General features: G+C 36.9%; 1 protein-coding gene and 1 long non-coding RNA gene across 4 annotated transcripts in view; both read left to right on the plus strand.

Moving 5' to 3' along the window:
• Window positions 1-3,848: 3,848 nt before the first annotated feature.
• Window positions 3,849-7,115, plus strand: LOC115928738. Its single transcript, XR_004066206.1, has 3 exons — window positions 3,849-3,933; window positions 4,679-4,807; window positions 5,669-7,115. It is a non-coding gene; the product is annotated as an uncharacterized LOC115928738 (long non-coding RNA).
• A 5,394-nt stretch (window positions 7,116-12,509) lies between these two features.
• The window catches only part of LOC590372, a 41,292-nt gene continuing 27,673 nt past the window's right edge, over window positions 12,510-26,128 (plus strand). For 2 of the 3 annotated variants that reach the window (XM_030996016.1, XM_030996015.1), the window contains exons 1-7: window positions 12,510-12,654; window positions 18,389-18,484; window positions 19,147-19,503; window positions 19,924-20,031; window positions 21,368-21,486; window positions 22,117-22,351; window positions 23,622-23,823. In XM_030996016.1, coding sequence (XP_030851876.1) covers window positions 12,651-12,654; window positions 18,389-18,484; window positions 19,147-19,503; window positions 19,924-20,031; window positions 21,368-21,486; window positions 22,117-22,351; window positions 23,622-23,823 — 1,121 coding nt within the window. In that variant the 5' untranslated portion in view covers window positions 12,510-12,650. The remainder of the gene's footprint in view (window positions 12,655-18,388; window positions 18,485-19,146; window positions 19,504-19,923; window positions 20,032-21,367; window positions 21,487-22,116; window positions 22,352-23,621; window positions 23,824-26,128) is intronic. The other variant, XM_030996014.1, reaches the window with a different exon arrangement.

Raw genomic sequence — 26,128 nt, forward strand, 5'->3', positions numbered from 1 at the left:
GTATATACCTAAATACTTGAGTGGATTATAATTCCAACTTAATGCTTGTTATTGTTATTGCATTTGTTTTCATAACATTTAAGCTTGGCCCAGCAAAATGTCCAAACCTTCTGACTTCTTCAACTTAAATGTTAGCAGATTCAATGGAATTAAGTAAAAGGACAGCGTCATCAGCTAATTGCGATATTTAAAAAACTTTCGACATACCATTATTTTCAGAGACGACCATGATACCATGTATTTCATTATTTTGCTTGATTTTTAAGGCCATTACTTCAACAACAAGGATGAATAGTAACGCAGAAAGCGTCTTTTACCTAACACCTTCGCTAAGATCTTGTAGTCAGTGTTCAGTAACGATATTAGTCTCCAGTTGTCCAAACTCTGTTTATCCCCTTTCTTACATAACAAAGTTAGTATAGCTAATCTTTGGGATTCAGATACTTTCTCTCGTTGAAAACCCTCATTTATACATACAGTCTTATAGCATATATTTTACGTCGTTCCCAAAACATTTAAAAATTCCACAGATAAAACATCACTGCCAGGTGACTTGTTGTGTTTCATGGATACAATAGCCTGCCGACATTCTTCTTCAGTAACCAGTCCTTCACATGACATTATATTATAAACATATACTTAGTAAACAATCTGATATTGTGCAATGTGAAATATAAAAATAAGTCGTAACTGAAACGGGCACAGAGCTGAGAATGTTCTCTCTATGTTGTGCCGCAACGAATAAAGGATTACAGTCCTGAAGTAGAGTCTCATTGAAAAAAATTAGTAGGGTCTATTATTTATTTAGCTTAATATAAAAATTGAAGGCTAACCCTGGTGTTCGACAACACACGTTGTTGGATAAATACCCGAGTGGTGTTGAATTCTCCATGGAGAGCCCACTACTATGCCTCTTTAACTTAATCGTTATTCCTTCTCTGTATTCCTTTCTCCCCCGATCCCTCCCCACAGTGAAGGATGATATTGTTTTTCAATCTCGATGTTGATTTAAGAAATATACTATACTATATCATCTCCCTCTCTTCCTTATCACTCTCTTTTCTCCCATATATATATCTATTATACCCTTTTCCCTAATGTACGCACATCAGTCGCATATACTATCACCGTAAGTTGTTTTGCAAAGCCAGGCTTCAGAGCTAGAGTACACTGTTTAAAACAAACCCTCACTTCCAAGATCAACAAAGAGGAAACAAACGTTCGAAGAGAAAGTTCCTTTCTTCGCTCGTTTGACAGGCCTTTATATCTCCTTCCAATATATCTGATGGACCGATGTCACCCATCCCCTCACAATTAATCCCTTCTATTAAAAATTCCGCGTTTGTCTTTTTGCTTTGAACAAGAATGTGGTTGACTAATTGTTTATAATAAATCTTTTCTTTTTAATTACTGCTTAAAAACGTATTTGAAAGATTTCGTCTCAATAATTTTCTTTGCCATAAAATGAATGCGTTTCGCAATTTGCATACTGTGTAAAAAAATTACAGGCATTAAATGCCGAGTAAATGTGACTATTTTTTAAAATAAATTCCCAAGTCATTTTGGATAAACGAATATAATTATATCTTTCGATTTCGAGTAATAATTGAAACACTTGTATATTAGGTATTATCTGAATTCATGGGCTTTTTAGAGTATTCATATCCTTCCCACTGGCGTTTTAAAATTATATTTCTTAATTTTATTTTCATGAAATATATGCGAATTGAATAATTGGTATCATTATTCATAGGACTGGGGCTTAAGCATCGACTATTCGCTCCATTGCAATCCTGTCATATCACGGTCGCTTACAGGCCCTATCTCACTGAGCTGCGAATGCTTGCGAGGGTAGCACATTTTGGATTCGCCAACTTTCCTGACGAATGTTGGCGAAAAATAGCGACTTTTAGCGATGTTTAGCGTCGATTAGCAACATTTGAGTTTTTTTGCGAAAGGCAGTTGGTGTCTATTAGCGACTGTAAGCAAATGTTAGGGACAGTTTTTGCGAAGATAAGCAACTATTTGCCAATTTTTTGCCACTAATTGTGAATGTTTGGGACCTTTTGCTAACTCTTGGTAAGCAATGGATCGATTTTGATATAGGAACCATATGGTAACGTGGTCGCTAGCATTGGCGAATCAAAAAGAACTTAAGCGACACCGTCTTACAACCGTTTGCAAAGGCTTACGACTGTTTTGCAAACGCTCGCAACTGTTTGCGGAAAATAAATTCGCAAAGAAATTTTGAACGTGTTTAAAATTTCTTTACGACAAGAAAAACTGTTTACGAAAATGAAAACTGTTTGCAAACTCACTTGCCATCTTTTACGAACCCTGGCGAAACCCCAAATTCGCTACGTTTGCAAGCATTCCCTGCTCAATGAGATAGGGCCTTTACCAATGTCCCAAAGAATCCCATCAATACCACTGGAGAACATGAGTAAATTCGCAAAAATATCCATGCAGAACCAAAACAGGTGCTGGTATAGGCACAGGCCTTGCCAATCCTATGCTGTCAGGCTTTACGAAAAATAACATACGTTTTCTCAAAAAGGGGCTCGATTGCTGGATAGTTGATGATCTAAATGGCAAGATTTGAAGAAAAAAAGGAAGGTTTCACCAAGGGTAGAACAAAATTGAAAACCTTCTTCTTCTGCAGAGTTAAATATCTGGTATCGATCAAAGTGGAAAGAGTGGGAGGAATATCGATTGCAATTTTTCTTCATAATGAGATTACCAGAGATTGAGAAAAGCTTTAAACGCCAAAGAATTCATCATCACATCAAACAGATATTTCTGTATTGTTTAGTTACTATTTGGAGTTTATATACCAAGTTGGGGAGAAAAAGTTCTATATGGAGGTTAATAGTTATAATATATGCCTGAATGCCTCTTTTTTTGAGCGTTTAAAGTATATTATATTGTTTTTAATGGTTGTTTAGGCAATTAATGTAATTTAGCGATATTGTTGTTGTCGGTTTTTGTTGGTCTCCATTTGGGGTGCAACTCCAAGAAGGGAACTTTTCCAATCGTGGAGAACATGAATCGGAAGTGGGATTTTCCTGACCTATCTTCTATGGCAACTTACTTAATAACATTATTCGTACCATCTCCACTAATACGATAATCATTTTACAGCATGCCCTTGCGCAACTATACAGTGCGTCCCAGAAAAAACGAAACCGAGAACTATCGATGATTTATTATAACTTAATCACAATTATAATTGATAAATGACACATATTTGTAAATCTTAGATCTTCCTCTTTCATTTGTTGCAACTCATATAATGCATATTGCACGCATGAGGGATTAAAATGAATTTGAAGAGAGGAAACCAAAAAGTCATTTGGTGGACGGTATCTGAATTGAAAAAAATGAGCTAGTAATAACAAAGTTCTGTTTGTTTAAAGTAGTGCTTGCATTTCCATAATTGTATTAAACGAATTCGTTTTTCACTGGCTGCCTGCCGTAGCAACAAACGAAATTATCAAAAGACTTAACTCCGTTTCGTTGACAATCAGCCGTAGACGAAAGAATGCATGTATAGCTGATTGTCAACGAAACGGAGTTAAGTCTTTTGTACAAATGACTTTTTGGTTTCCTCTCTTCAAATTGATTTTAATCACTCATGCGTGAACTATGCATCATATGAGTTGCATCAAATGGAAGAGGAGGATCTAAGCTTTCCAAATATGTGTCATTTATTAATTATAAATGTGACTATTAAAGTTATGATAAAACATTGATAATTCTCGGTTTCGTTTTTTTTAAGACGCACTGTACTATGAATCATTAGAAACTTTTACACGATAATCAAACATTCTTTTATTTTCATAGGTGGAGAAGTTTCACGAAGAGAAATGGGGATAATGTTCATCGTGTTTGGGTTATTGGCTGTCTCTGTTCTGCCGTATACATCTGCACAAAGTAAGTACCTCGGAGAGGACTTAAAGTAGGCGTTTCCCTGGTTCCCTACTTACAAGCATACACATACTTTCTTAGCAGTCAGGTTAAACAAAACAATTGGAAGTTATTCAGGAAGAAAATATTATTTATACCCCGTCCTTTATTGCGGTAGACTTTTTAATTTGTGAATATTTTGTACATGGATGAGGATATGAAACGGCATTTAAAGCCCATCTGCACTAGTTTGGACAGGAGGGATTAAACCTCCCACTTGGTCACTGACAGGTGGTTATCTCATCAACTCAGCTCTCAATTAACATAAGAAAAAGAGGATCATGGGGGACCAATGGGCACCGCTTAGGCATTGTGTTCTATATAGAGGGAGTAAGTAGCTACAAGTAGTGCAGTGGGGCTTTAATACAAATATAATTACAATTTTTTTTGTCATGGGGGGGGGGGGGCAGGAATTCGATTAAATCTAGTCATTCCTTAGTTTCCTGTTTTTTATGCATGAGATAATTTTGCTTAATTAGCGGGATTGCAAACAGAATATAAGGCGTTTCACTTAAGTTACAGAGCTACAGAAACCTTTTTCGTATTTGTAGGTAAACATGGAACTGGGAGGACTTTTCATGCTTCTTGAATCTGCGAATTAGGTCCGCCCTCTTTAAATACGTTATAAAGATGTCTCTCTCCGTTTCATTTCCTTTAGATATGCTTTTATCCAATCCATACAAAATAGATTTGACTTCCTTATTGCTCTCAGATCAAGATGATTGCGGTGAATACGGCGAGAACCCCTGCAAACATGGAGGAAATTGCTACACTGAATTCGGATATATCCATTGCGAATGCCTCGTAAATTCTTATGGAATCCTGTGTGAGGTTTACATTCGTAAGTTTAAATGTTCGTATATATGCTTGGTGGCCGTACATTATTGCTAACCTCAGATGGAAATAAGTATGATTGTACATAGGTAATATCAGACATATGATTTTGTAACGGTTTCATACTTTTGTTGGGTTTAAAGTGATCTAATAAAACTCGTTCAAGTTCTGAAGTACATTACACTTCATTTCCTAGAGATGGGATGGGTGCGCTGCGGCTACAGTAGAGAGTTCATGAAATCAGACATCCGTCTTCCTACACCTTGGTCAAAGTAGAGAAACGTAGATAAATGTCTTGCTTAAGTATATTTACCCAGCAATAGGCATTCGCAGCCCGTACCTTATGGTTCACAGTCCGGAAACACCAAGTACAACACAACACAACACCTCTGCTAGCCGAGCTCTCATAATGTTTCCCTGAATATAAATATATATAAATATATATTTATATATATCAATAATTCCAAGAAGTACCTATTTCAAAATTAAGACCAACATTTTTTGGCTAGAGCACTATACGATTTTGTGTGTGATGTGTATGCTTAATTATGGGTGAGGGTCTTTTCAAGCGGATAGCACTAAAAGTATTGACAACATTTTATGCTTGAGTGAGCACTGGCTAGTTTCGAAAAGCTCGTGAAAATTGGTCTGCGCAAAAAAAAATCAGTCTTGATTTTGAACAAAGTGCTGTTTTCCGGTTTACACTCTCATCGTTTTGTACAGAAATGTCACACAAAGTCCCATTTGTTCTCACATTGACTGTGCAAGGACGACTAATTCACTCAACTCATTTTCAAGGCGTAGAAAGCACCGTTTTATATTTTGTACATATCTTTATTGTGACCTTGTTCTCTTCTCCAATTTTCAGCGCCGGGCTCGACAAATGGACTCGATACCCTCAAGACATAGCACCACGAAGAGATAGCTAGACAAGAATATAATAATTCAGTAAGGCAATGGTGTAGCGGTAGCGGGGGCCTCTGGCATTACTGGGATGGGCAGTAATTTTATTAGATGGATCAAGTATAAATTGTCGAGGCTACCTACGAGGGGGAACGAGGCAGGAGACTTTATTTACTTCTTTTCACTTTTCCTTTCCCTTTCTCCCTTTCGTTTGTTGTTGTATACATCGTGCCCATTGCATCTACTTCATTGGAGAGATTTGTTCTTCACAGTCATGAGAAAGATATCAAATGCGGGAAATGGGATACATGTATATATTAAACCTCTCCATTTTTTAATATTTACCACGTGACAATGTGGCAGATCTCTAATTGGCTCAAAATACTGAACCATAACTTGAATGATAATTTTTTTCACGCTGTTTGTTATAATTGACATTGAATAGAACATATCAAACTAGTTTACCCAATTCACATGAGCTACAATGATGAGACTAATTGGTCAGGTTTGTTTTCCCCTTCAATACTGACATTATTACAACATATTGCTTTTTCTATTACGGTAATGGGGTTTGATCCTTTCAACAATCCGTCAATATGTCAAAACATCTGGAATTTAATAGAAAATATACAAGATAATACCAACATTTTCTAAAAATTTTTGATTTTTATAACATATTTATAGTGAGTATTCTGAAATTAGAGTGTGGCGAATGTACACTCTCTCCTTTAACAATTTTAATGTGTATGGTTCATGGTTCATATCCTTGACTTTGAATCGGGAGGTTGAGGGTTCGAATCTTTGCCGGATGCGTACAATGTACCCTCGGACTAGGCATTTGATCAATACTTGCCTCTCTCGACGTTACTATGAACATGGTACATGTATAAGGAAAACGATTACGTGTCGGGTTTTTTTTAACGAAGGCTCATATTCACAAGTATTTCGATGACACATAAATGTGTTATCAAGCTTTATTTTTTGTGTACTATAGCATATTTAACTCTACTCTCGATCTATTTTTCGTTATTTCTTGACTTTGACATAATCCCCTTGATCCCTTTTCTTCTTTTTTTCTTCTTCTCATATATTCCTACTTGACCTCTACACTCAGAGAGCAATAACTCATTGATGTCTCGAATTGATGTCATCTTAGGTTTGTCCATATTAGATCACCCTCCCATCGGTGGGTTGATTTTTGCTCATATGATACATATTTTCACACATACGGTGAGTTTGTTAGCTCACCCGGTGTGATGGGGATGTGCGCATCTTCGGGTATACTTGTTGTACTCATCCATGCTGTGGTCGATGCATCGTTGGGTAGTTGTTCTCTGAGAGTATTTTGTAAATAGTTTCATATATTCCATATTTGTTGTTGTATTCATGAATCAGTTATCTTTGTCACATCACATGAGGGGGCCTTAACTTATAACAAGCTGTGCTTCAACCAAGGTCTCCTCGTCTTTCTTTATTCTACATTGTACTGTTATGATTATACTCTATTATATTTTTTCACATGTGTTTTTCTGGAAGACAAATAAACTTGATACTTGATACTTGATACTTGATACTATGAACATGGTACATGTATAAGGATAACGATTATATGTCGTTTTTTTTATTTTTTAACGAAGGTTCATATTCTAGAATGCTCGTTATTCCTCAAATTCATTCCGAAGGTTTGTAATTCTGAAGGTTCGTTATTCTCAAGGTTCGTTGCTCCAAAGTTTCGTAATTCTGAAAAACGAAATAGGGCACACAATTCCGGAGAACTGGTTCATAATTCCGGAAAGGCGATAGAAGTATAGAACCACGTGTAATATTTGGAATCAGGAACCCTTTATATTTTATTTTCAGAATTATTATCCTTTTTTAATTTCCCAATTATGAAGCATAGGAATAACGAACCTTCAGAAAAATGAGCCGTCGGAAAATCGAGCGTCATCTCTCCCCCTAGAAAACCATGATTCTTGTTAGTGATTGAACTTGAGTATCTTCCATTGTGTCCTCTCTGGCAGGACATAAAATCTACATTTGCCATTCTACACCCATGGCAAGTGGGAAGTTGTTCTCTGAGAGTATTTTGTAAATAGTTTTATATATTCCATATTTGTTGTTGTATTCATGAATCAGTTATCTTTGTCACATCAAATGAGGGGGCCTTAACATATTAACAAGCTGTGCTTCAACCGAGGTCTCCTCGTCTTTCTTTATTCTACATTGGGCTGTTATGATTATACTCTATTATATTTTGGCACATGTGTTTTCTGGAAGACAAATACACTTGATACTTGATACTTGATAAATGGGTATTACCTTGTAAAATTATTTCTTTCGAACACATGTGAGCCTATTATGGTTTCCGTAGCTAATGCCGGGATACTTTTACAAGGTAATTTTCTTAGCACTTGGGAGCGCATAGAAACGGAATATTGTAATGTGATATGCGCCATATAAAACGGAATGGTATCATTGTTATTACTACGTAACAATGTATTGTCTTTGTATTGATATTCCACATAGTTATGCCTTTTCAATTGTACTTGTTGAATACTACTTGTTTTTCTTTTCTGGGAAAAAAATAAAGCAATTATAAACAGCTGATTGCGTTTTGTCCATTGTTTCATGATTACAATATCACAATTGTTGGTATGAAATGATTTGATATATTGTACAGTTTAAATAATATTGAATGAGGCAACCTAATAGGTAAAGAAGTGGCGATATGATATGTTCATGTATAATTCTTTGTGTGCTCATTTATAATATATTAGTTGGATAGGGGAAATGCAAATCGTTCAAAAGTACAGTTTACATTACAGGCGATAGGTATCAGTTTTACCCAGATCCTTAAGGTAAGCCTCAAGACTTAAAGTAAAACTAAAGCCAATCATCATCATCATCATCACTATCATTATCATCATCATCATTATCATTGTTATTACTATTATTATTATCATTATCATTTTAATCATTATCAGCATTATCTGCATCAGCATCATTACTAAAACTATTCTGTTAATACATGCGGCTGCTGTTGCTGCTACTTGCTTTTATTGTTGTTCTTGCTTCTTCTTCTTCTCCTTTTCCTCCTACTTATCTTTCTTCTTCTTCTTCTCCTTCTTTTTTCTATCTTTTCTTCTTCTTATTCGTCTACTTCCTTATCTGCTTCTTTATTTTTCGTCCTCTTCTTCTTCTTTTCTTCTTCATTATCGTCTTCTGAAAATCTCACTTCTGCTTCAAAGTGTCTTGTCTTTTCTTTCAAATAATTAATTTATTACATCCAATTCTCTGTTTTAAAATTGAGACATCTGATATATACATAGAGATCTACATGTATGTGAGATCTGTGAATAGATGACATCGTCTTGGACTGACGATGTAAAGATGGGTCCAATTCCCAATTTATCATTTGATACATAAGTTTATCTATTTTGTAACACAGCATTAAAAATAAAAATGTAGCTCACTTATTTATCGTAGCAGCAGGCAGTTGATATCTTTAGTATAATTATGAATTAGCCCAAATTAAATTAATGCTGCACCTTTATTCAGTAATGTGATTTTGTACAGTAAACAAGGAGTGGCATTGATATTCAATTATTATTCAAGAAAGATGGATGGTCTATCGATCGCATGTCCAGACCTTGACCTCGGGAGAAACAATATTCCACAAGTTTATACTTTCAAGAATCCACCTGTTTTAGGGCCTTGCTTTGCATTAAGGGGTGGGGTAAGACTCACTAATGAACTATTTTGATAATTTCCTGAAAATTCTTGCAGAAGTCAGTGTTAAATGACATCCTCCTTTACTTTCTTCACTATACAATTGAAGAGATTTTTTGCAATCAATTTGTTTGGGCTCCCAACACTTTAGAGAGGCTTTAACAAGATTTGATTTGTAGGATTTGTAGGATTTGAAGGATGGAGAGAGAGAGAGAGAGAGAGAGAGAGAGATATTGAAATAGAGGAAAGGTACGGAGAGAGAGTGACAAATTGAGATGGAAGTGAGGGACGGAGACAGAGAGAGAGAAATATAAATAGAGGAAGAGGGACAGAGAGTTATAGAGAGAGAGAGAGAGAGAGAGAGAGAAAGGGGGCGTTGAATGGAGAGAGCATGAGGGAGAAAAAGGTGGAAAGGTAGAAAAGGATGATACATGGGGAGAGGTGAGAGATGGAGAGAAAGAGAGATAGAGATATTGAAATAGAGGAAAGGGATGGAGAGAGATTGAGATGGAAGTGAGGGACGGAGACAGAGAGAGAGAAATAGAAATATAGGAAGAGGGACAGAGAGTTAGAAAGAGAGAGAGAGATAGCACGAGGGAGAGAAAGGCGGAAAGGTAGAAAGGGATAGGAGGGGAAGAGAAAGAGTGAGAGGAAGGGCGGCGGTGGGTGTTAATTTACAGACATGACGGTAAAGCACAGACATGGGGAGATAAAAGAGTGTCGGAGACAAAAAAAAACGGAATCGTAGAATTAAAGAGGGTCAGATATTTGAACAGGGTTAGAAATATTTTAAACAATCTCTAAAAATGTGTATTTACCTTAATACCTGTCTCTTGAAAATGGTACCTAGACCTCTGAACGAAATAACAATTATCGTGTATTTTGATTTTGACTAATAGTCCTACTCTCCACCTTCTTATATGGCATCAATTAGAGGTCACTTTTGCCATTTTTACCAGTGGTAAACTTTCTCATTTATTAACAGTCCTACTCTGCACTTACCTATGACATCAGTTAGAGGTCCATACCCATATAGTTCCATCCCCAAGACAGGAGACCATGATCGGTCTTCGGATGGACCCAAAAAGAGCGTCCAACTATCGGCCTTGCAAGCGTGTGAGTCACATGGCTATCATGGTCATAATTTCCCGGGAATATCTATACAAAAACATATTTAATGGGATTGATCTTAAGTAATATTGCAAAGAAAACTCATTCTTAATGAAGCTTATTGTTAGTCCATAACTCTATACGGCCTGTGTATTAATACAATGCTGACTACACACATTGTGGTTATGAAGAGCCAGTTATAATTATCATGTCAATAGTTTTTTCCCCCGTTTTTTCCGTCCCATGGCCATATCCATATGTCAGTATCCTGAACAGTAATGTCTAAAACAGCGAAGAGCTATCCGAGCTCCTGCGCCCGGGGTGGGTCGGAACTTCCCTATCTGCATGGCTGGATCAACTAAGATGTCATTTTCGTAAGTTGTGATTCTTGTTTCACATAATTCATTTTGAAAAATACTTATTAGTTTGTTAGATAAACAAAGGCCTTTATCATGTATATTGCAATTTTATTTTTATTTTGCCCATAATAAGTTCCTTTTCCCTCTTTCCTGTTCCCAAGTTTTAGAACTAAAACTAAAAATATGGCACTATGTAAACTTATTGTTCCTTAAAAAATTGTTCCTTTTTTTCAGCCCTGGCACAAAGAAGTTGTATTATTGCGATCCATTTTCCATAGTCCAATGGAGTTCTTACGAAGTTGCACTGTATATTTCTGAACATAAAGACCACTGATTAAGTGTTTTTTTAATGTAAATGAGGAAACCGCAGTTTTGCATTCACCTCAACTGATCCAGAGTAAACGTTAAAATAACCAGTCCAAGCCATGTTGTCAAAACTAGACGAACAAGTGTATGACGTCACCCACTGACCAACGTTATTTCTACCCTGAGTAGTATACGACCGTTACAATATAACTGCACTCAAATTGGACCTGCATCCATGGGTATTGGTCGGACGAGTATGCGAGCCAGGCTGTGTCACCGTTCAGGCGGCCAAAGAGGCTGCAGAAGGCCGCCGAGTAGCAGGATGATTCGAAAAAAGGCGAATCGGGAAGAGCACCACTTTCAAGGCCGCGTGGTTGACCAGATATATTACACGGGTTCACTGTTGTAATTAAAGTCAAGAAATAATACAAACATATTACAGAGGCATAGAAAAATGCAAATAAAACACGAGAGTAAGAAATATATGTCACACCGTATGGTCTCCTTCATGAAATACATCATAAGTACCATCGTTTTAGACGCAAAGAACGATCAAGTCTACGCTGACAACTGCAGTTCATCCTGCAGTTAACCCTAACCCTAACCCTAACCCTAAGATATGTGAAAGTGACAGGTGGAGAGGAAAGGGGGCGGGCTTGGATTTACAATGTATAGTATAATAATACACACTGTCTTTATAAACAAAGGTGAGCCCCCCCCCCCCCCCCCGCACTCCCGCCTCGAAGCATTCAGAGCACTGAAACCACACCTCAGCTATCCCGGAATCTATCTCTACTACACGTCCGCCTCTGAGTCAATTATTTCTCATGAGGGAAAAGTGAGAGAAAGAACGAGAGAGAGAGAGATAGACAGTGTGCGTGTGTGTGGGTGTGTACGTGCGTGTGCGTGTGTTTGTGTTTGAGTGCGTGTGCGTGTGTGTACGTGTGTATGTGTGTGTGTTTGTTTGAGAGAGAGAGAGAGGAACTCGGGGGAAAGGGGAAGAAAAAGTAGTTAAAGAAGAAGAAGAAGAAGAAGAAGAAGAAGAAGAAAGAAAGAAAGAAAGAAAGAAAGGAGAAATAGAAAAAAATGAAGCAGGAAAAAAGAGAAAGACGAAAATTAAAGAAAAAAAACAGATAGGTCTCTATCCTACACTCAAGGGTCAACAAAAGCGGGATTAATACTAGAAGATAAACAGAATCGATACGTCTCACTAACTGCTACGCGTCGGAAAACAACAACAACAAATGGACTCGAAAGTGTTCCTGTCTACTTTCCATGTTAATCGTGTTTGTCCAGCCGTTGATCTTTAAGTCAGTCGAGGCTATGCAGAACTGATTTACTCAGTATCTCCTTCTGCATGCTGGATGTCCACCTCGTTTGCTGGTGCACTGCGATCCGTGTATTCGCAGGCTCGTGCTCGGTGGTACTGACCCCTTTCTGGTAATGGGTAAGTGAAGCCATTATTGGAGATATAGTTGGGTTTCTCTAAGCTAAAGCTAGTATGGCGGTGGAAAAATGCATTTTTGTCTAAAATCACAAACTTTGGCACATCTGTGCTTAAAATTTGAATGAACGGAAAAAGTCTTTTTTTTTTTTTTTTTTGCCAAATAGGCCTATGTTTGATCAGAGATAGACCTTTCAATTTGTTATAATTTTTATTATGGGTTTGAAATAATTAAACTGTTTAAATTTAAAAGTTTGATATCACTGGACTTAGCATATTTTAATGTAAATTAACGAGTGCTTTGTCCACACACCAATCCTGCAATTCATGACACTCCTTGTAATTACTCGCCTCACAAACCATCACAGTATAGCTTCCTGAGTGAGCACTCAAAGGGATTACCCAACCAAGTACCAAGTATTATGTAAGGCGCAAAGAGACATAAAAGTATGAATTACTCTCTATTTTGGAGTTTTTGATAAATCAAACTTCCTATATTTCCAAGTCAATTTGTACACACCATTAATTTGACCATTAAAACGCTTTTTCTTGATTAAACATTGTACGCATTTGTTGTCATGCAACACACAGAAAGGAAAATGATCATATAGTATGATGGATACGTAATTCGACAATTTCCTCATGGCTGGACTATCATCAGACCATGTGCATAAAAACAGAAAGTTTTTTCGACCGAGGTTCACCAACGCATTCAGTAGTGCCTTATGAGTTTTTTTATTTTAATCATAACATAACATAACGGACACTAATTAGGCGTTTGTTTTCATAGACCTAGTTATGTGTAACTCGTAAGAACTACAACAGCAATGTCACACTGAAGTACAAATGCATGCGACAGATCGATTTTTCGAATTTAAGAAAGTTTTCATTCTTGAACGGTTTCAGTTTTGCACAAAAATAGACCCTTTGCGGATTTGTCGCCGTCATAGGCTGCGGACATGTCGTACGTGGTCGGGGAGAAGAGTTGACATCTTTTCCTGATTTACAAACAGTGCGAGTGAGCGAAGTGAGGGAGCCAAAATATATACACTTTATGATAGTCAATTTAAGTTGTTGCATCGAACTATCGTAGATAGGGTTTAGTAATAGCCACTGATCGCCCTATTTGAGTAAGGAAACTTGCCGGGGGGGGGGGGGTGCTACCCTCCCCCAACATCATACGCATTAATTATGCTAGCCGCCAAAATGTTCTGATTTTGTGGTGAAAAAACACTGTTTACATATAGGATCACAGTCTGCAGATCCAGCGAGGGCCATTGGAGCCGCAAGCCATGTGAACCAACAAGCTTTGTTTTTTCTTTTGGGTACATTTACTTAAAGGGATAGTTGAGTTCTGGTGCAGAGGGCGCTACACAAAATAATTTTTTGTGAGATAATGAAAAACCGAGTGTCTAATTTGAAAGAACATAATATTTTAAATGACAAAATCAACTTTGTTTGATCAAAATCGGTTCCGAGACGGCTGAAATATAACGATTTCTAATACTTGTGTACCACCACAAATATTAGATATTTTGAAAAAAATTGAAAAAACCGTTGAAAAAAAAAAGAAATAACGCCTTTTACGTCGTATTTCAGCCAATGCCGGTATTGGCTTTTTTGTTGGCATTTTCGTGTTGCTTACCCACAATTAGCCGGTTATTTTTAATTAAATAATTAAATAACGGTAACCGTGTTTTTTTTAAAGTGGAGCTGAATTGGTATGATCGTATTGGCTAAATTTCACACATTTTGGGGTCTTAAATTACCTTCATAGCAATTTTAGGTTCTAAAAGGGCACTATAAATGTCAAAGATAAGAATAAGAGCAATAACCATGCACTTTGAAGGCATTTGCGGTCTGAAAACAGAACTCAACTATCCCTTTAACTTGGTCTTTTATTTACAAGTGAATATAAACAAATCAGTTGATTGACTTTATTTTACATACTTGGGTTTATCTAAAACACCTTTCTTATTATAAACATAATTGCTAAACAATCTGAAAATGTGCAATGTGAAATACGAAAATAAGCCGTATAAAACTAACTGAAACGGGCACTGAGGTTTGAATGTTCTCTCGATGTTGTTCCGCAACGAATAAAGGATTACAGTCCTGAAGTTGAGTCTCATTGAAAAAAAATCGAGTAGGGTCTATTATTTAGCTGAGGCCTCCTTTATAGGCCTTCATGTCTACCTTTCATAGTATCCATGGATAACGTTGCCTTGTTAGTATTGATGCTCCTGTGAGGTGAATGTATCTTAATACGTCTGGATAAGATTGCGCCGACCCGGTTGGTTGACTGGCATTGGATTATAAGGACCTATTCCCTCGTAAAGACTTAAAAGAGAAACGCATGAACAACAACTTATTTACCTTCTTAGGATTACATTTACCATTTATTTAAAAGCACTTCATGCCCCCCCCCCCCTTCCCCCTCTCTCTCTCTCCATATAATTATGTTTGTGCGTGTGCGTGCGTGCGTGTGTTTGTGTATATACTCTATCTCTCTTCCTCTCTCTTCCTCTCTCTCTTTTTCTGTCTGTATGTGTATGTGTGTGTGTGCGCGCGTGATTGTGTGTATGTCTCTCTCTCTCTCTCTATTATATTATGTCTCTTCCTCTTCCTCTTCTCTTCTATTCTCTAAGAGAGACGTTGCACTCATTTAAATGCATTATCTCTTACAGGTTTGTTTGGATATACTAAAAACATCTTCAATAAATACCCTCCTCCTATAAATCCTAAGTACATAAGGCATAATTAGTCAATTTTGACTGAATTGCTTTAAATAATCTAGCAACAACATCTGTTTGGAGCAAGAAGGGCGTTAACTCGTATTCTTTTATACAGACTTAATGACCTTCTGGCTCTGAACAGTGTGTGCGTATTGGGGTTTTACAGACGTGTATCAATCTGATGTGTTTACGCTTGGAGACCGACCTTTAAAGATCACCATCCGAGATACGTGACTAAGTTTCAAACCTGCGTCCTTGGCTGAATCAGTTTGTAACTTGCATTGTTAGCTGAATTACAGGCGCACGCCACAACGCACTGAACAGACAAAACTTACTCTCTATAACGGGTCTATATTGTCGTATTTTAAGGCAGTTCTAATACATTGTTTGTTTTCCAGTATTATGGTAAGCCTCGTACAGAACAATACGACGCCCTTATGATGATCCTCTTTATTATATAGAGAGGTCATTTTAGGTAGACAGTGTCTAGAGGTTTTGAATTGTTTACATATCATCGTTTGGTAGGAAAATAATTTTCGTTTGCCTTCTTAAAAGAAGGTCACCCCTTTTCGTGCTATAGTGTCCTTTCAAGCGGCAATGTTGGTCTCTCACGGAATAACATGGCAATATAACTGCTTATGCGTGATAAACCTATTATGGTGTACACGTATTTACAGGGAGATGGTAGTCAGTTTCCATGTACAGTAGGTCATAATTCGCTGACTTCATACTTGTTGGAAATACAATTAACGGGTGTACAAGTCTGCACACAGCAGAACCGTAGTCCCATCAAGAAATATCTATAGTCTCTCAGAGAGTTGAGGGGAATTTATGAATATGACTATTCCATGTAGGGGCGCTCGGTTGAAAATGAAGAGCATTACAAGACCTGTTGGTCATAAAGCTGAAAGCTAATCCTGCATGGTGTTTGACAACACACATGATGTTGGGTAAATACCCGAGTGGTGTTAAGTTCCGGATGGAGAACCCACTACCCTGCCAATCACTATCGCTATTCCTTCTCTATATTCCTTTCTCACCCAAACCCTCCTCACGGACCCCATTCCCAATTTAAATGTATGAACCAGTTAAAGAATGTTGATTAAAAAAATACGCTTTACCGTACAATCTCCTCCTTTTCCTTCCTTGATATCACTCTCCTTTCTCCCCTAAATATATGCCCTTTATCATATGTGCGCACATCAGTCGCATATATGATGGTAAGTTGTCGAACAAAGCCAGGCTTTAGTACTAGAGTAAACTGTCCGGAACAAACCCTCACTTCCCAGATCAACAAAAGGGATCAAGTGTTTTTTATGACAGTCTGTGTAAATGGTACTCGAAGAGAAAGTTCCGTTCTTTGCTTGTTTGATAGGCCTTTATATCTCCTTCCAATATAAATGCCGGACCCATCCCCTCACAATTAGTCCCGTCTATTAAAAGTTACAAGAATGTGGTTGACTAAATGTTCAATATAAATCTTTTTCATTTTAATGACTGCTTAAAACGTATTTAAAAGATTTAGCCATTTGCTTTACAGTGTTAATCAGATTTCGTCTCAATAATGTTCTTTGCTTTCGGAGTGAATGCGTTTCGCAATTGCACTCTGTGTACAGATTGCAGGCATTAAATGCCGAATAATTATGTTGTTTTTTTAATAAATTCCCTAGTCATTTTGGATATACGAATATATATCTTTTTGATTTTTAGTAATAATTAAATCACTGATATTCATGGGCTTTTTAGAGTATTGATATCCTTCCCACCGGCGATGTAAAATTATACTTTTTCATGTGATGTGTATGAAATAAATACGAATTTAATAATTGGTATCATTATTCGTAGGACTGGGGCTTAAGCATGGACTATTCGCTTCGTTGCAATCCTGTCACATCACGGTCGGTGATAAATGCCCAAAGATTCCCATCAGTACCACTGGAGAACATTAATCAGTTCGCACAAAATATCCATGCAGAACCGAAACAAGGCCTTGCCAATCCAATGATGTCTGCCTTTACGAAGAATAACGTATGTTTTCACAAAGGGGTCTCCGTTGCTGGATAGTTGATGATCTAAATGGCAAGCTCCTGATTTGAAAAGAAAAGAAGATTTCACCAAGAGTACACAAAAAGAGAAAGCCTTCTTCTTCAGCAGAGTTAAATATCAAATACCGGTATTAGCACAGGCCTTGCCAATTCAATGCTGTCTGGCTTTACGAAAAATAACGTATGTTTTCACAAAGGGGGCTCCATTGCTGGATAGTTGATGATCTAAATGGCAAACTCCTGATTTGAAAAGAAAAAGAAGGTTTCACCAAGGGGTACATAAAAAGAGAAAGCCTTCTTCTTCTGCAGAGTTAAATATATGATGGCGATCGAAGTGGAAAGAGTGGGACAAATATCAATTACAATTATTCTCAGAGATTGAGAAAAGTTTAAAACACCAAAGAATTCATCATTAAATAATACAGACATGTCTGTATCGTTTAGTTAATATTTGGAGTGTACACACCATATTGGGAAGTAAAAAGATCTATACGGAGGTTGAAATACGCATGAATGTTATTTTTACTGAGCGTTTAATGAATATTATAGTGTTTTAAAAGGTCAATGTAATTTGCCAGTTAGAAGCAATATTAATTTTGTTCATGTTTTTATTTTTTTGAATATTTTTGTTTCCTTTTCAGGTACAACTCCAAAAAGAGCAATCTTCCAATTGTAAAGAACATGCATCGAAATTGGCCTTTTCCTGAACCCTCCTTAATAATAATAATAATAATAGTGATACGAAAAATGTATATCGCGCTTAACATTAAAGTTTCAAAGCGCCAACAAATTATATTGACAATTATTTTATATTGACAAATGACAAATTATATTGTAAGATTTTCCTACCATCTTCACTGATACGTTAACCATTTTACAGCATGCCCGCGGGCAACTTCTATGAAACATTAGAAACTTTTACACAGTAATCAAACATTCTTTTATTTTCCTCAATAGGTGGAGAAGTTTCACGAAGAGAGATGGGGAAAATGTACATCGTGTTTGGGTTATTGGCTGTCTCTGTTCTGCCGTATACATCTGCACAAAATACATGTAAGATAATACTTATACTAGTATTATTTCACCTTAACTATTATGTAGTTGAAACAAGAAAGAGGACAAGTTACACAAGAAATTCAAACTAAATGATAATTTAACATTCAAAATAATGTATTGCCGATTTGAAGTTTGAAATGCGTACTACTTTCGTAGAAATTAGTTATATCATAACATATTAAGACGTTCAATAGGCTTGCAGGTGCACCATGTGAGAGAGAGGGAGGATTGAGGAGTCCTGAAAAGGACTCTCGGTAATCTTTCTTGAGTGTTTTGTAGTCCAGAAAAGGACTGTTGGTGTAGTCTTGAAAAAGACTGTTGGTTATATTTCTTAGCTTATACTTCTAAGGAGAACTATAGCGCTTGGAGAGGATGAGTGGCGGGAGTGGTAATTAAGACATGCACATTAAGACGAGCACATTAGGACGTGCTCACCGCTATTGTGGATTTGCTGTAGATTGGACTTTCTATGTATGTAGTAATTGTTTATGAAAAATACAGCACATTTCATATAAATTTGAATACATGATTATATCTTACAGGCAGAAATTGCACACAAACTTTGCATTTTGTTATAGTGCTTAGAGACTTCGGTGGTAAGCGATTCATATGCACCGTTTTCACCCCCCCCCCCTAATTAAATTTTTATTTGTATGCAGACGACATCTACCCCATTTCTCTCTCTCGTAACTCGGAAACCGAAATATCGTCCCCTAACTATCCGAGCAACTACGGCGACAACCTCAACATCCTATGGCGGGTACAGGCACCCAAGAACTCCGGAGTTGTCGCCACTTTCAACGATGTTTCCCTCGAATATTACTATGATAACCTCATCGTCGGTTTCGGATCTGGTCCCGATGGTCCCGGATCTGGCGTACTGGCCCGGTTTACTGGTACAAATTTCACGTCTGAAGTAAGATCACCTGGTGATACCATGTGGATTTTATTTACCAGTGATGTCTCAAAAACAAATCGAGGATTCGAGGCGCGTCTGACTGCTGTGGATCTACCAGGTAATTATTATGATGATAAATAATATTTGTGATAATGGGCTAATTGTTGCTATTATTTTAGATGTCATTATGGGTAGGATTATGCTAGACTAAAACATACGAGGATATTGAACAGATGTCTGTATTTTAAGCCTAACTATATCATTTTTATAAGAATATTGTATAAATGATAATAGAAAGTTTCAAAATAAACGCACAATGTGGAATATTACGAATTTAAAGAATAAACAAAATGTGGGGTACATACATACGTCAATAATTATGTGATGGCTACAGTCATATAATATTGCAACAACAAAAAATAGGTAAGGTGGGTATGACTTTAAACAATTATGTCTAAAATTGCCATTACATCATCGATCTCTATAGACCTTAACGCGCTATTCCTCTCTATTATGCTCTCCTAACTTGAAATTCCAGTGTGCCAAGGTGATGAGTTTCAATGCAGAAGCGGGCTATGCATTTCTCCCGCGCAAATATGCGACGGCTTCAACGACTGTCTGGACTTCTCAGACGAAGATTCATGTCGTAAGTCACACAAATTAGTTATGTTCACAAGGCACTGTCGTTGTTATACAGTGCGTCCCAGAAAAAAACGAAACCGAAAATTATCGATGTTTTATCATAACTTAATTACAATTATAACTAATAGTTATAATTGTAATTAAGTTATGATAAAACATCGATAATTTTCGGTTTCGTTTTTTTATATGACACATATTTGCAAAGCTTAGATCCTCCTCTTTCATTTGATGCATTGTTCACGTGTGAGTGATTAAAAACAATTTGAAGAGAGGAAACCAAAAAGTCATTTGGCGGGCGGTATCTGAATTTCAAAAAGAAAATCACATTTCTAGAAAGTTCAATTTTTGCCCTTTTATATCAGGAAAAAATGAGCCAGGAATAACAAAGTTTTGTTTGTTTAAGTGAATGCTTGCAATTCCATAATTTGATTAAACGAATTCGTTTTAACTGGATGCCTGCCGTAGCAACAAACAGAGTTGACAAAGACTTAACTCCGTTTCATTGACGATCAGCCATGCACAAAGAAGACGAAAGACTTGATGCAAATTCAGATACCGCCCGCCAAATAACTTTTTTGTGTCCTCTCTTTAAATTGTTTTTAATCGCTCATGCGTGAAAATATCATCAAATGAAAGAAGAGGATTTAATGTGTTAATTATAATTGTGATTAAGTTATGATAAAACATCGATAATTCTCGATTTCGTTTTTTCTGGGACGCACTGTAAGTTTGCAAAACCTCGAAGTTGTTTACAATGATGCACTACCACGAAGAAGGTTCACACGGGAACGAAACAACGAGTTTTCAAAGTTAACTATACGCTTGAGAACACATCAAACCTTTTTTGCTTGGTTTGTCCGACTTTGCTGCTTCTATTGTAAGTAAGTTAATTTTGGAGTGGACTTGCCCTTTAACTACAAGATAACTTCGAAGTATGTAACTATGACCCTTGTCAATATGGCGTCCAGTTTGACGCATTAAAAATGATTATGTGTTCGAAATTAACCAATCAATCCGGCAATGAAGGATTGTTCATGCTATCGAAAACATGTTTAGTTCATATCCTTCTATATCCAAACCAGCCGAAGCTGAAATTTCATATTGACATATTTGCGTCGGCATTATAAAAATTAATGACATTTCCAATACCAACATGTTAATAACAGATAAATATATACGCAAACATACTGATCTGGTATATGACATAATTATAAATGTTATTCGTTGAAATATACGTTTTGCCTCCCACATGACTGAAACGTATCTTACCTGATGACAATGCTACATTATTATACGAACTTTGTGACTTCTAAAAATCTATTTTTCGTTTCGACTTGAAGCGATTTGTGAGCCAGTACAACTAGAGGTTTGCCGGGAGAAACTGGCTTACAACACCACCCTATTCCCACATCGCTTGGCACTAAACGCACAGGACGCAGAGAGAAACTTTACAGAAATAGTAAGTTTATTCCCCCCCCCCCAAACAAAAAAAGAAGATTAGAAAAAACATTACATGGATCTCGTGGACTAGTGGATAAGTCCATGGACTAAGAAGCACAAGATACGGAGAACTAATCCTTGTCTCGGCACTACTGTCATATGGGAAGACTTCAATCTACATTTGCCACTCTGTGAAGAAAATAGGTACTCTAAAGGAATTAAGTTCCTTGAAATGCAAGAGCGCCATAACAGAGGCATGATAAATCCGGGGTAATATTAATGGAGCGCCATGAGAGTCGAGTATAAGAGACACGAGCGCTATACAAGAACCCTATGTCCGTAATATCATTTTTTAAATACTGATTTTGAGATCAAATTGCTTGATGAAACACAACCTGACCTCTCTCATCTAGCTGAATATACAACAATTATGTTTGTAATAAAATACCTTTCATGCCTTTCATATAAATACTAATATTAGACTATATAGCCTGTGGGCTATTGTTCACTTTATTGAAATTGTAAAATCTTCTGTAATGAAGGCTTTAGGCCGACCTTAAGCTGAGGTATATTTTGGTTTTCAAATGAAAATGGATAAGACATTTGCATAGTCATAAATATTTTCATTCTATTTTTGTTAATTATCCAGGTATCCAGCATTTCGTCCTGTCATGACAATCTCTTGAGCCTGACTTGCAACCTACTGTATCCAGAATGCACCCATAACGGCCCCGCCCAAAGGGTGTGCTACTCGGATTGTGTCGCCATCACTGACGCCTGCCAAGACCCCTTCGAGCAGTCCCTCAACCGTCCCTGGCCCTTTGAATGTTCTCAGTTGACAGACGACTATGCTGGTGAAGGAATGTGTTTTGCTGCAGAAGGCGGTAAGGTCAACATCTAAATATCATGTCTAATTTTGTGTTGAACATTCAAAGGTTTTGGAGGCCACACTACATAGAATAAGGAAGGATTACTAATAAACCATCGAAAAAATCTCGGCCACCTATCAAGTAATAACGAGAAAAAATGAAAGAGAGTTATGTCCATCTTTGTTTGAAGTATGTTTTATTTTGTCCGATTAAAAAGTTATCAAATATCAAATATCCCTAACTGTTTAGAACTTGTTTTTTTCAATGAATAGGAATGACAATATTAGGGGGGATATGGGACATCATTCTCTTAATCTGATCATTCCAAACAAAACATATATTTCTAAAAAGTCAGTGTTCTGGCTAGTGGCTAGTTCTACATTTCGTAAAGAGAACACTATATAAGAGCTAGGCCAATTTCTGACAGAGCGACATGACTGTCTAATTTCAAATATGACGTAGTATATCAAGTATAATGCAGTCCACCAAGAACCATGAACGCATTCTTTTAAACAACACGATGAATAAGGTTGTTTCGTACAACCCTTGACTGTAATTTATATTGTATTCAGCATCATTACTTCAAAGATCTTTTCGATACCAATTATGATGACTAACGGTCATCCCCTTCGGAACAACAGTGTGTAGAAGTGTCATAGTATAGTCGGATGGTTTAAGCACTTGACTTGAAATTCAAAGGTCGTGGTTTGATTTCCGACAGCGCACTAATGTCCTTTGGCAAGGCATTAATCTTCATTTGCCTCACTCGACCCAGGTAAGGTAAATGGGTACCTGGCAGGAATTAATTCCTTGAAATGTTGGAGCGCTGTAATGGCAGCTAGGCTAAAGCCGGGGTAAAAAATATTGCGCCTCGGAATAGAATTTCTAGATAGACGGCGCTATAGAAATGCCTCATATTATTATTTCATCAGGCCTCCATCTCACTCCGCATAGCCTGATTCACCAGTCCTTCTCAGGACTTCTCTCACGAAAGAAGAACTTTCTTATAAATTTATCTACCTCTTTCCGTGCAATACCAAATAATTCTCCACATGACAAAACAAAAATAAAAATATCGCCATCACTCTCTTTCTTTTCTATCCCTTTTCAAACCCAAACAGTTCTATCAGGACTATCCATATGGTGAAACTGCAAAGTTATGAATTTATGACAAATAATTATTCTAAGAATACCGGTAAGTTACGAAGCAAAAAGGTCGTTTCGCATAACCCTTGACTCTTGACTGTAATTTATATCCTATGCAACATAATTAATTTCTTCACAGATCTGCTTGATACCAGTATCTGCGGGACACGCCCTGCCTACTCGCTGGGCCAATCCAGAGTTGTTGGGGGTATCAATGCACGCCCAGGGGAATTCCCTTGGATTGGATCTTTGAGGGTAGACGAGGGGTCCGATAGAGGTACTTTCGCATGCGGGGCTACCTTGATTAGCTCACAATGGGTGCTCACGGCTGCCCATTGCGTGTAAGTATTATACAATAACGGCCCTCTGTTCTGACACTCATCTTTACCAACATCCCTATGTCCTATACCCCTTTATACAATGATGACGTAGATCCAAATCAAATGATTAGGTGAAATCGTACACGTGATCATGCATTTATTTAGCCTAACGCGAAACTACCGGTCATTATCCTATGGTAATGACGGTCATTGGCGATCATGTTTTGATCGCCAATGATCGCCAATGATCGCCAATGATCATGTTTTGATCGTCAAAAAACTAGAAATAGATCTTAACTAGATCTAGATCAGTCACAGATGTAGACCTACAATTAGTAATGTATGGACTTTGAGATGAGGATGATTTATCAAATAGCCGGGATCCACGCCATACTTTTATAAAACATATAATACACAGCATTTTGTTTGGGCAAAAGTAAAATTACCCACACTCACTACCTTTGAAACAGTCCAAACACCCTCGGCTATCGCCTCGGGCGTGTTAGACTGTTCCAAAGGTACCTTGTGTGGGTAGTTCTTACTAATGCCCTCACTGCAGTGCATTATTTGTATATTAACCTCACATCCATAAACATTAATACTTCCATGAAAGTTCATCTGTATTGGTGATATTTGTTTTAATAAACTCCCCGAATGTCTTGTTGAATACATATTATTTCATTATTATGTTCTTTTGTTATTGCGTACTGTACATATTTTGTGTTTTTGATAGGTAAAAGAATTCTCAATTCGGCTTTTAGCCGCGATTCATTTTAAAGAATAATAACATGTTTTTTATTGATAAACCATTGCAGCTTTAACATCGTCAATTTCAATTTCAATAACAGAGGTTCATAATTACCATCATTTCAAATTTTACTCAGTCCTTAATCTACCTTAAGCTAAAAGAAAACCAGAAGGATTTAATACATTAGATGTTTTTTTAAGAATGTTATAATAACAACAGTGGGTTCTGGTATAGCGCTCATCTCTGTCAGACTTGACACTCCTGGCGCTCCGCAATTATTACCCGGCTTTTCTGTTGAAAAGATCCTGAAATATAATGGACTACGATTTTAAGTGATCCTGTTCAAAACTGGAAAATAATGCTTCTACCCTTTCAAATGTTGCTTTCCACAAAGCTTTTTTATTTTCAATTCAGAATTTAATACTTGGGGTCAACATATATTGTTATACTTCGGGTTCGGCTGATTCTAATTTATGTACATTTTGCTTATCCTCTGTCAAAAGTATTTTCACACTTATTTTGGGACCGCCCTTCTACCCATTAATTTATTCAAGACTCCCAAAGCTCTCTTCTTAACAATGCAGTGCATTTGAATAACGATTCTTGTTTTGTTTGATTTTCTAGATGGTAAACAATGTAGCTTTAACCTTTTCATTTTTTATGAAAAACAATTTATATTCTCTACACAATGGAAAGGAGAACGGTTTTCATTAGGTTCACTCAAGAATATCTTAAACGTTTTGTTGAAGTTGAGCGGGTTCTTTGTATAAAAAAACGATTATGTAGTTCGTTTTATCATCAGATAATAACACATGTACAACTGCTGTAACTATGTTTGTTGTTTTTTCCATTACCGTAAATCGCCGTGTATAACACGCACTTTTTTCCGCCAGAAAAATCGAAAGTAGGGGTGCGTCTTACAGACAGGTACAGGATGTTTTGAGTCCTCAAAATACTACTTTTTAGTGGTTTTAGACCATCACTGTGTCTCAACATAAATAACATAATGCAAATAAAGAATAGGATCTACTATTTGAAGTTAACTTACGTTCCTAATTTGAAGGGAAGATATTTATTTTTTTTATTTTTTTTTAAGTCTCGATTTATGCAACTTCACCTAGCTAGCATGCAGTAGCATTCTTCCGGCCGACGCTCACCTGTACCCGGTAGAGCACCGGCATGGCCTCAGCTCACTCACACATGGGATGTAGACTCACCAATCGGAAACTAAAACCAAACTAGCCTATGTCCGAATTTCTGTTTGGACTCGGAGGAAATTTGTCTGTCATCTTTAGCTTTAAAAACGGCATTTTTACTATCATTTGTGACAAGTTCACAAGCACAAATCGGTGCCTTCAATTTCGACTTGTCTTGTAGGAAAATTAAGGTTTTCTAACGTACTACGGTGTCTGCTAAAAATCAAAACAGCGAAGCTGCTTCTTCTTCTTCGTTTGGTATTATAATGGCAATTAGTCAAATTTGACTATTGTTGCCAATTTCTTCGCATCTCTTTCTTTTAATGTCTTGGTAAAATAATTATTTATTTTTGTCCAATCTCATTTTAATATAATATTAGTC

Source organism: Strongylocentrotus purpuratus, unplaced genomic scaffold (genome assembly GCF_000002235.5).
Source record: "Strongylocentrotus purpuratus isolate Spur 01 unplaced genomic scaffold, Spur_5.0 spur5_scaffold_3, whole genome shotgun sequence".
In the NCBI taxonomy this organism is placed as follows: domain Eukaryota; kingdom Metazoa; phylum Echinodermata; class Echinoidea; order Camarodonta; family Strongylocentrotidae; genus Strongylocentrotus; species Strongylocentrotus purpuratus.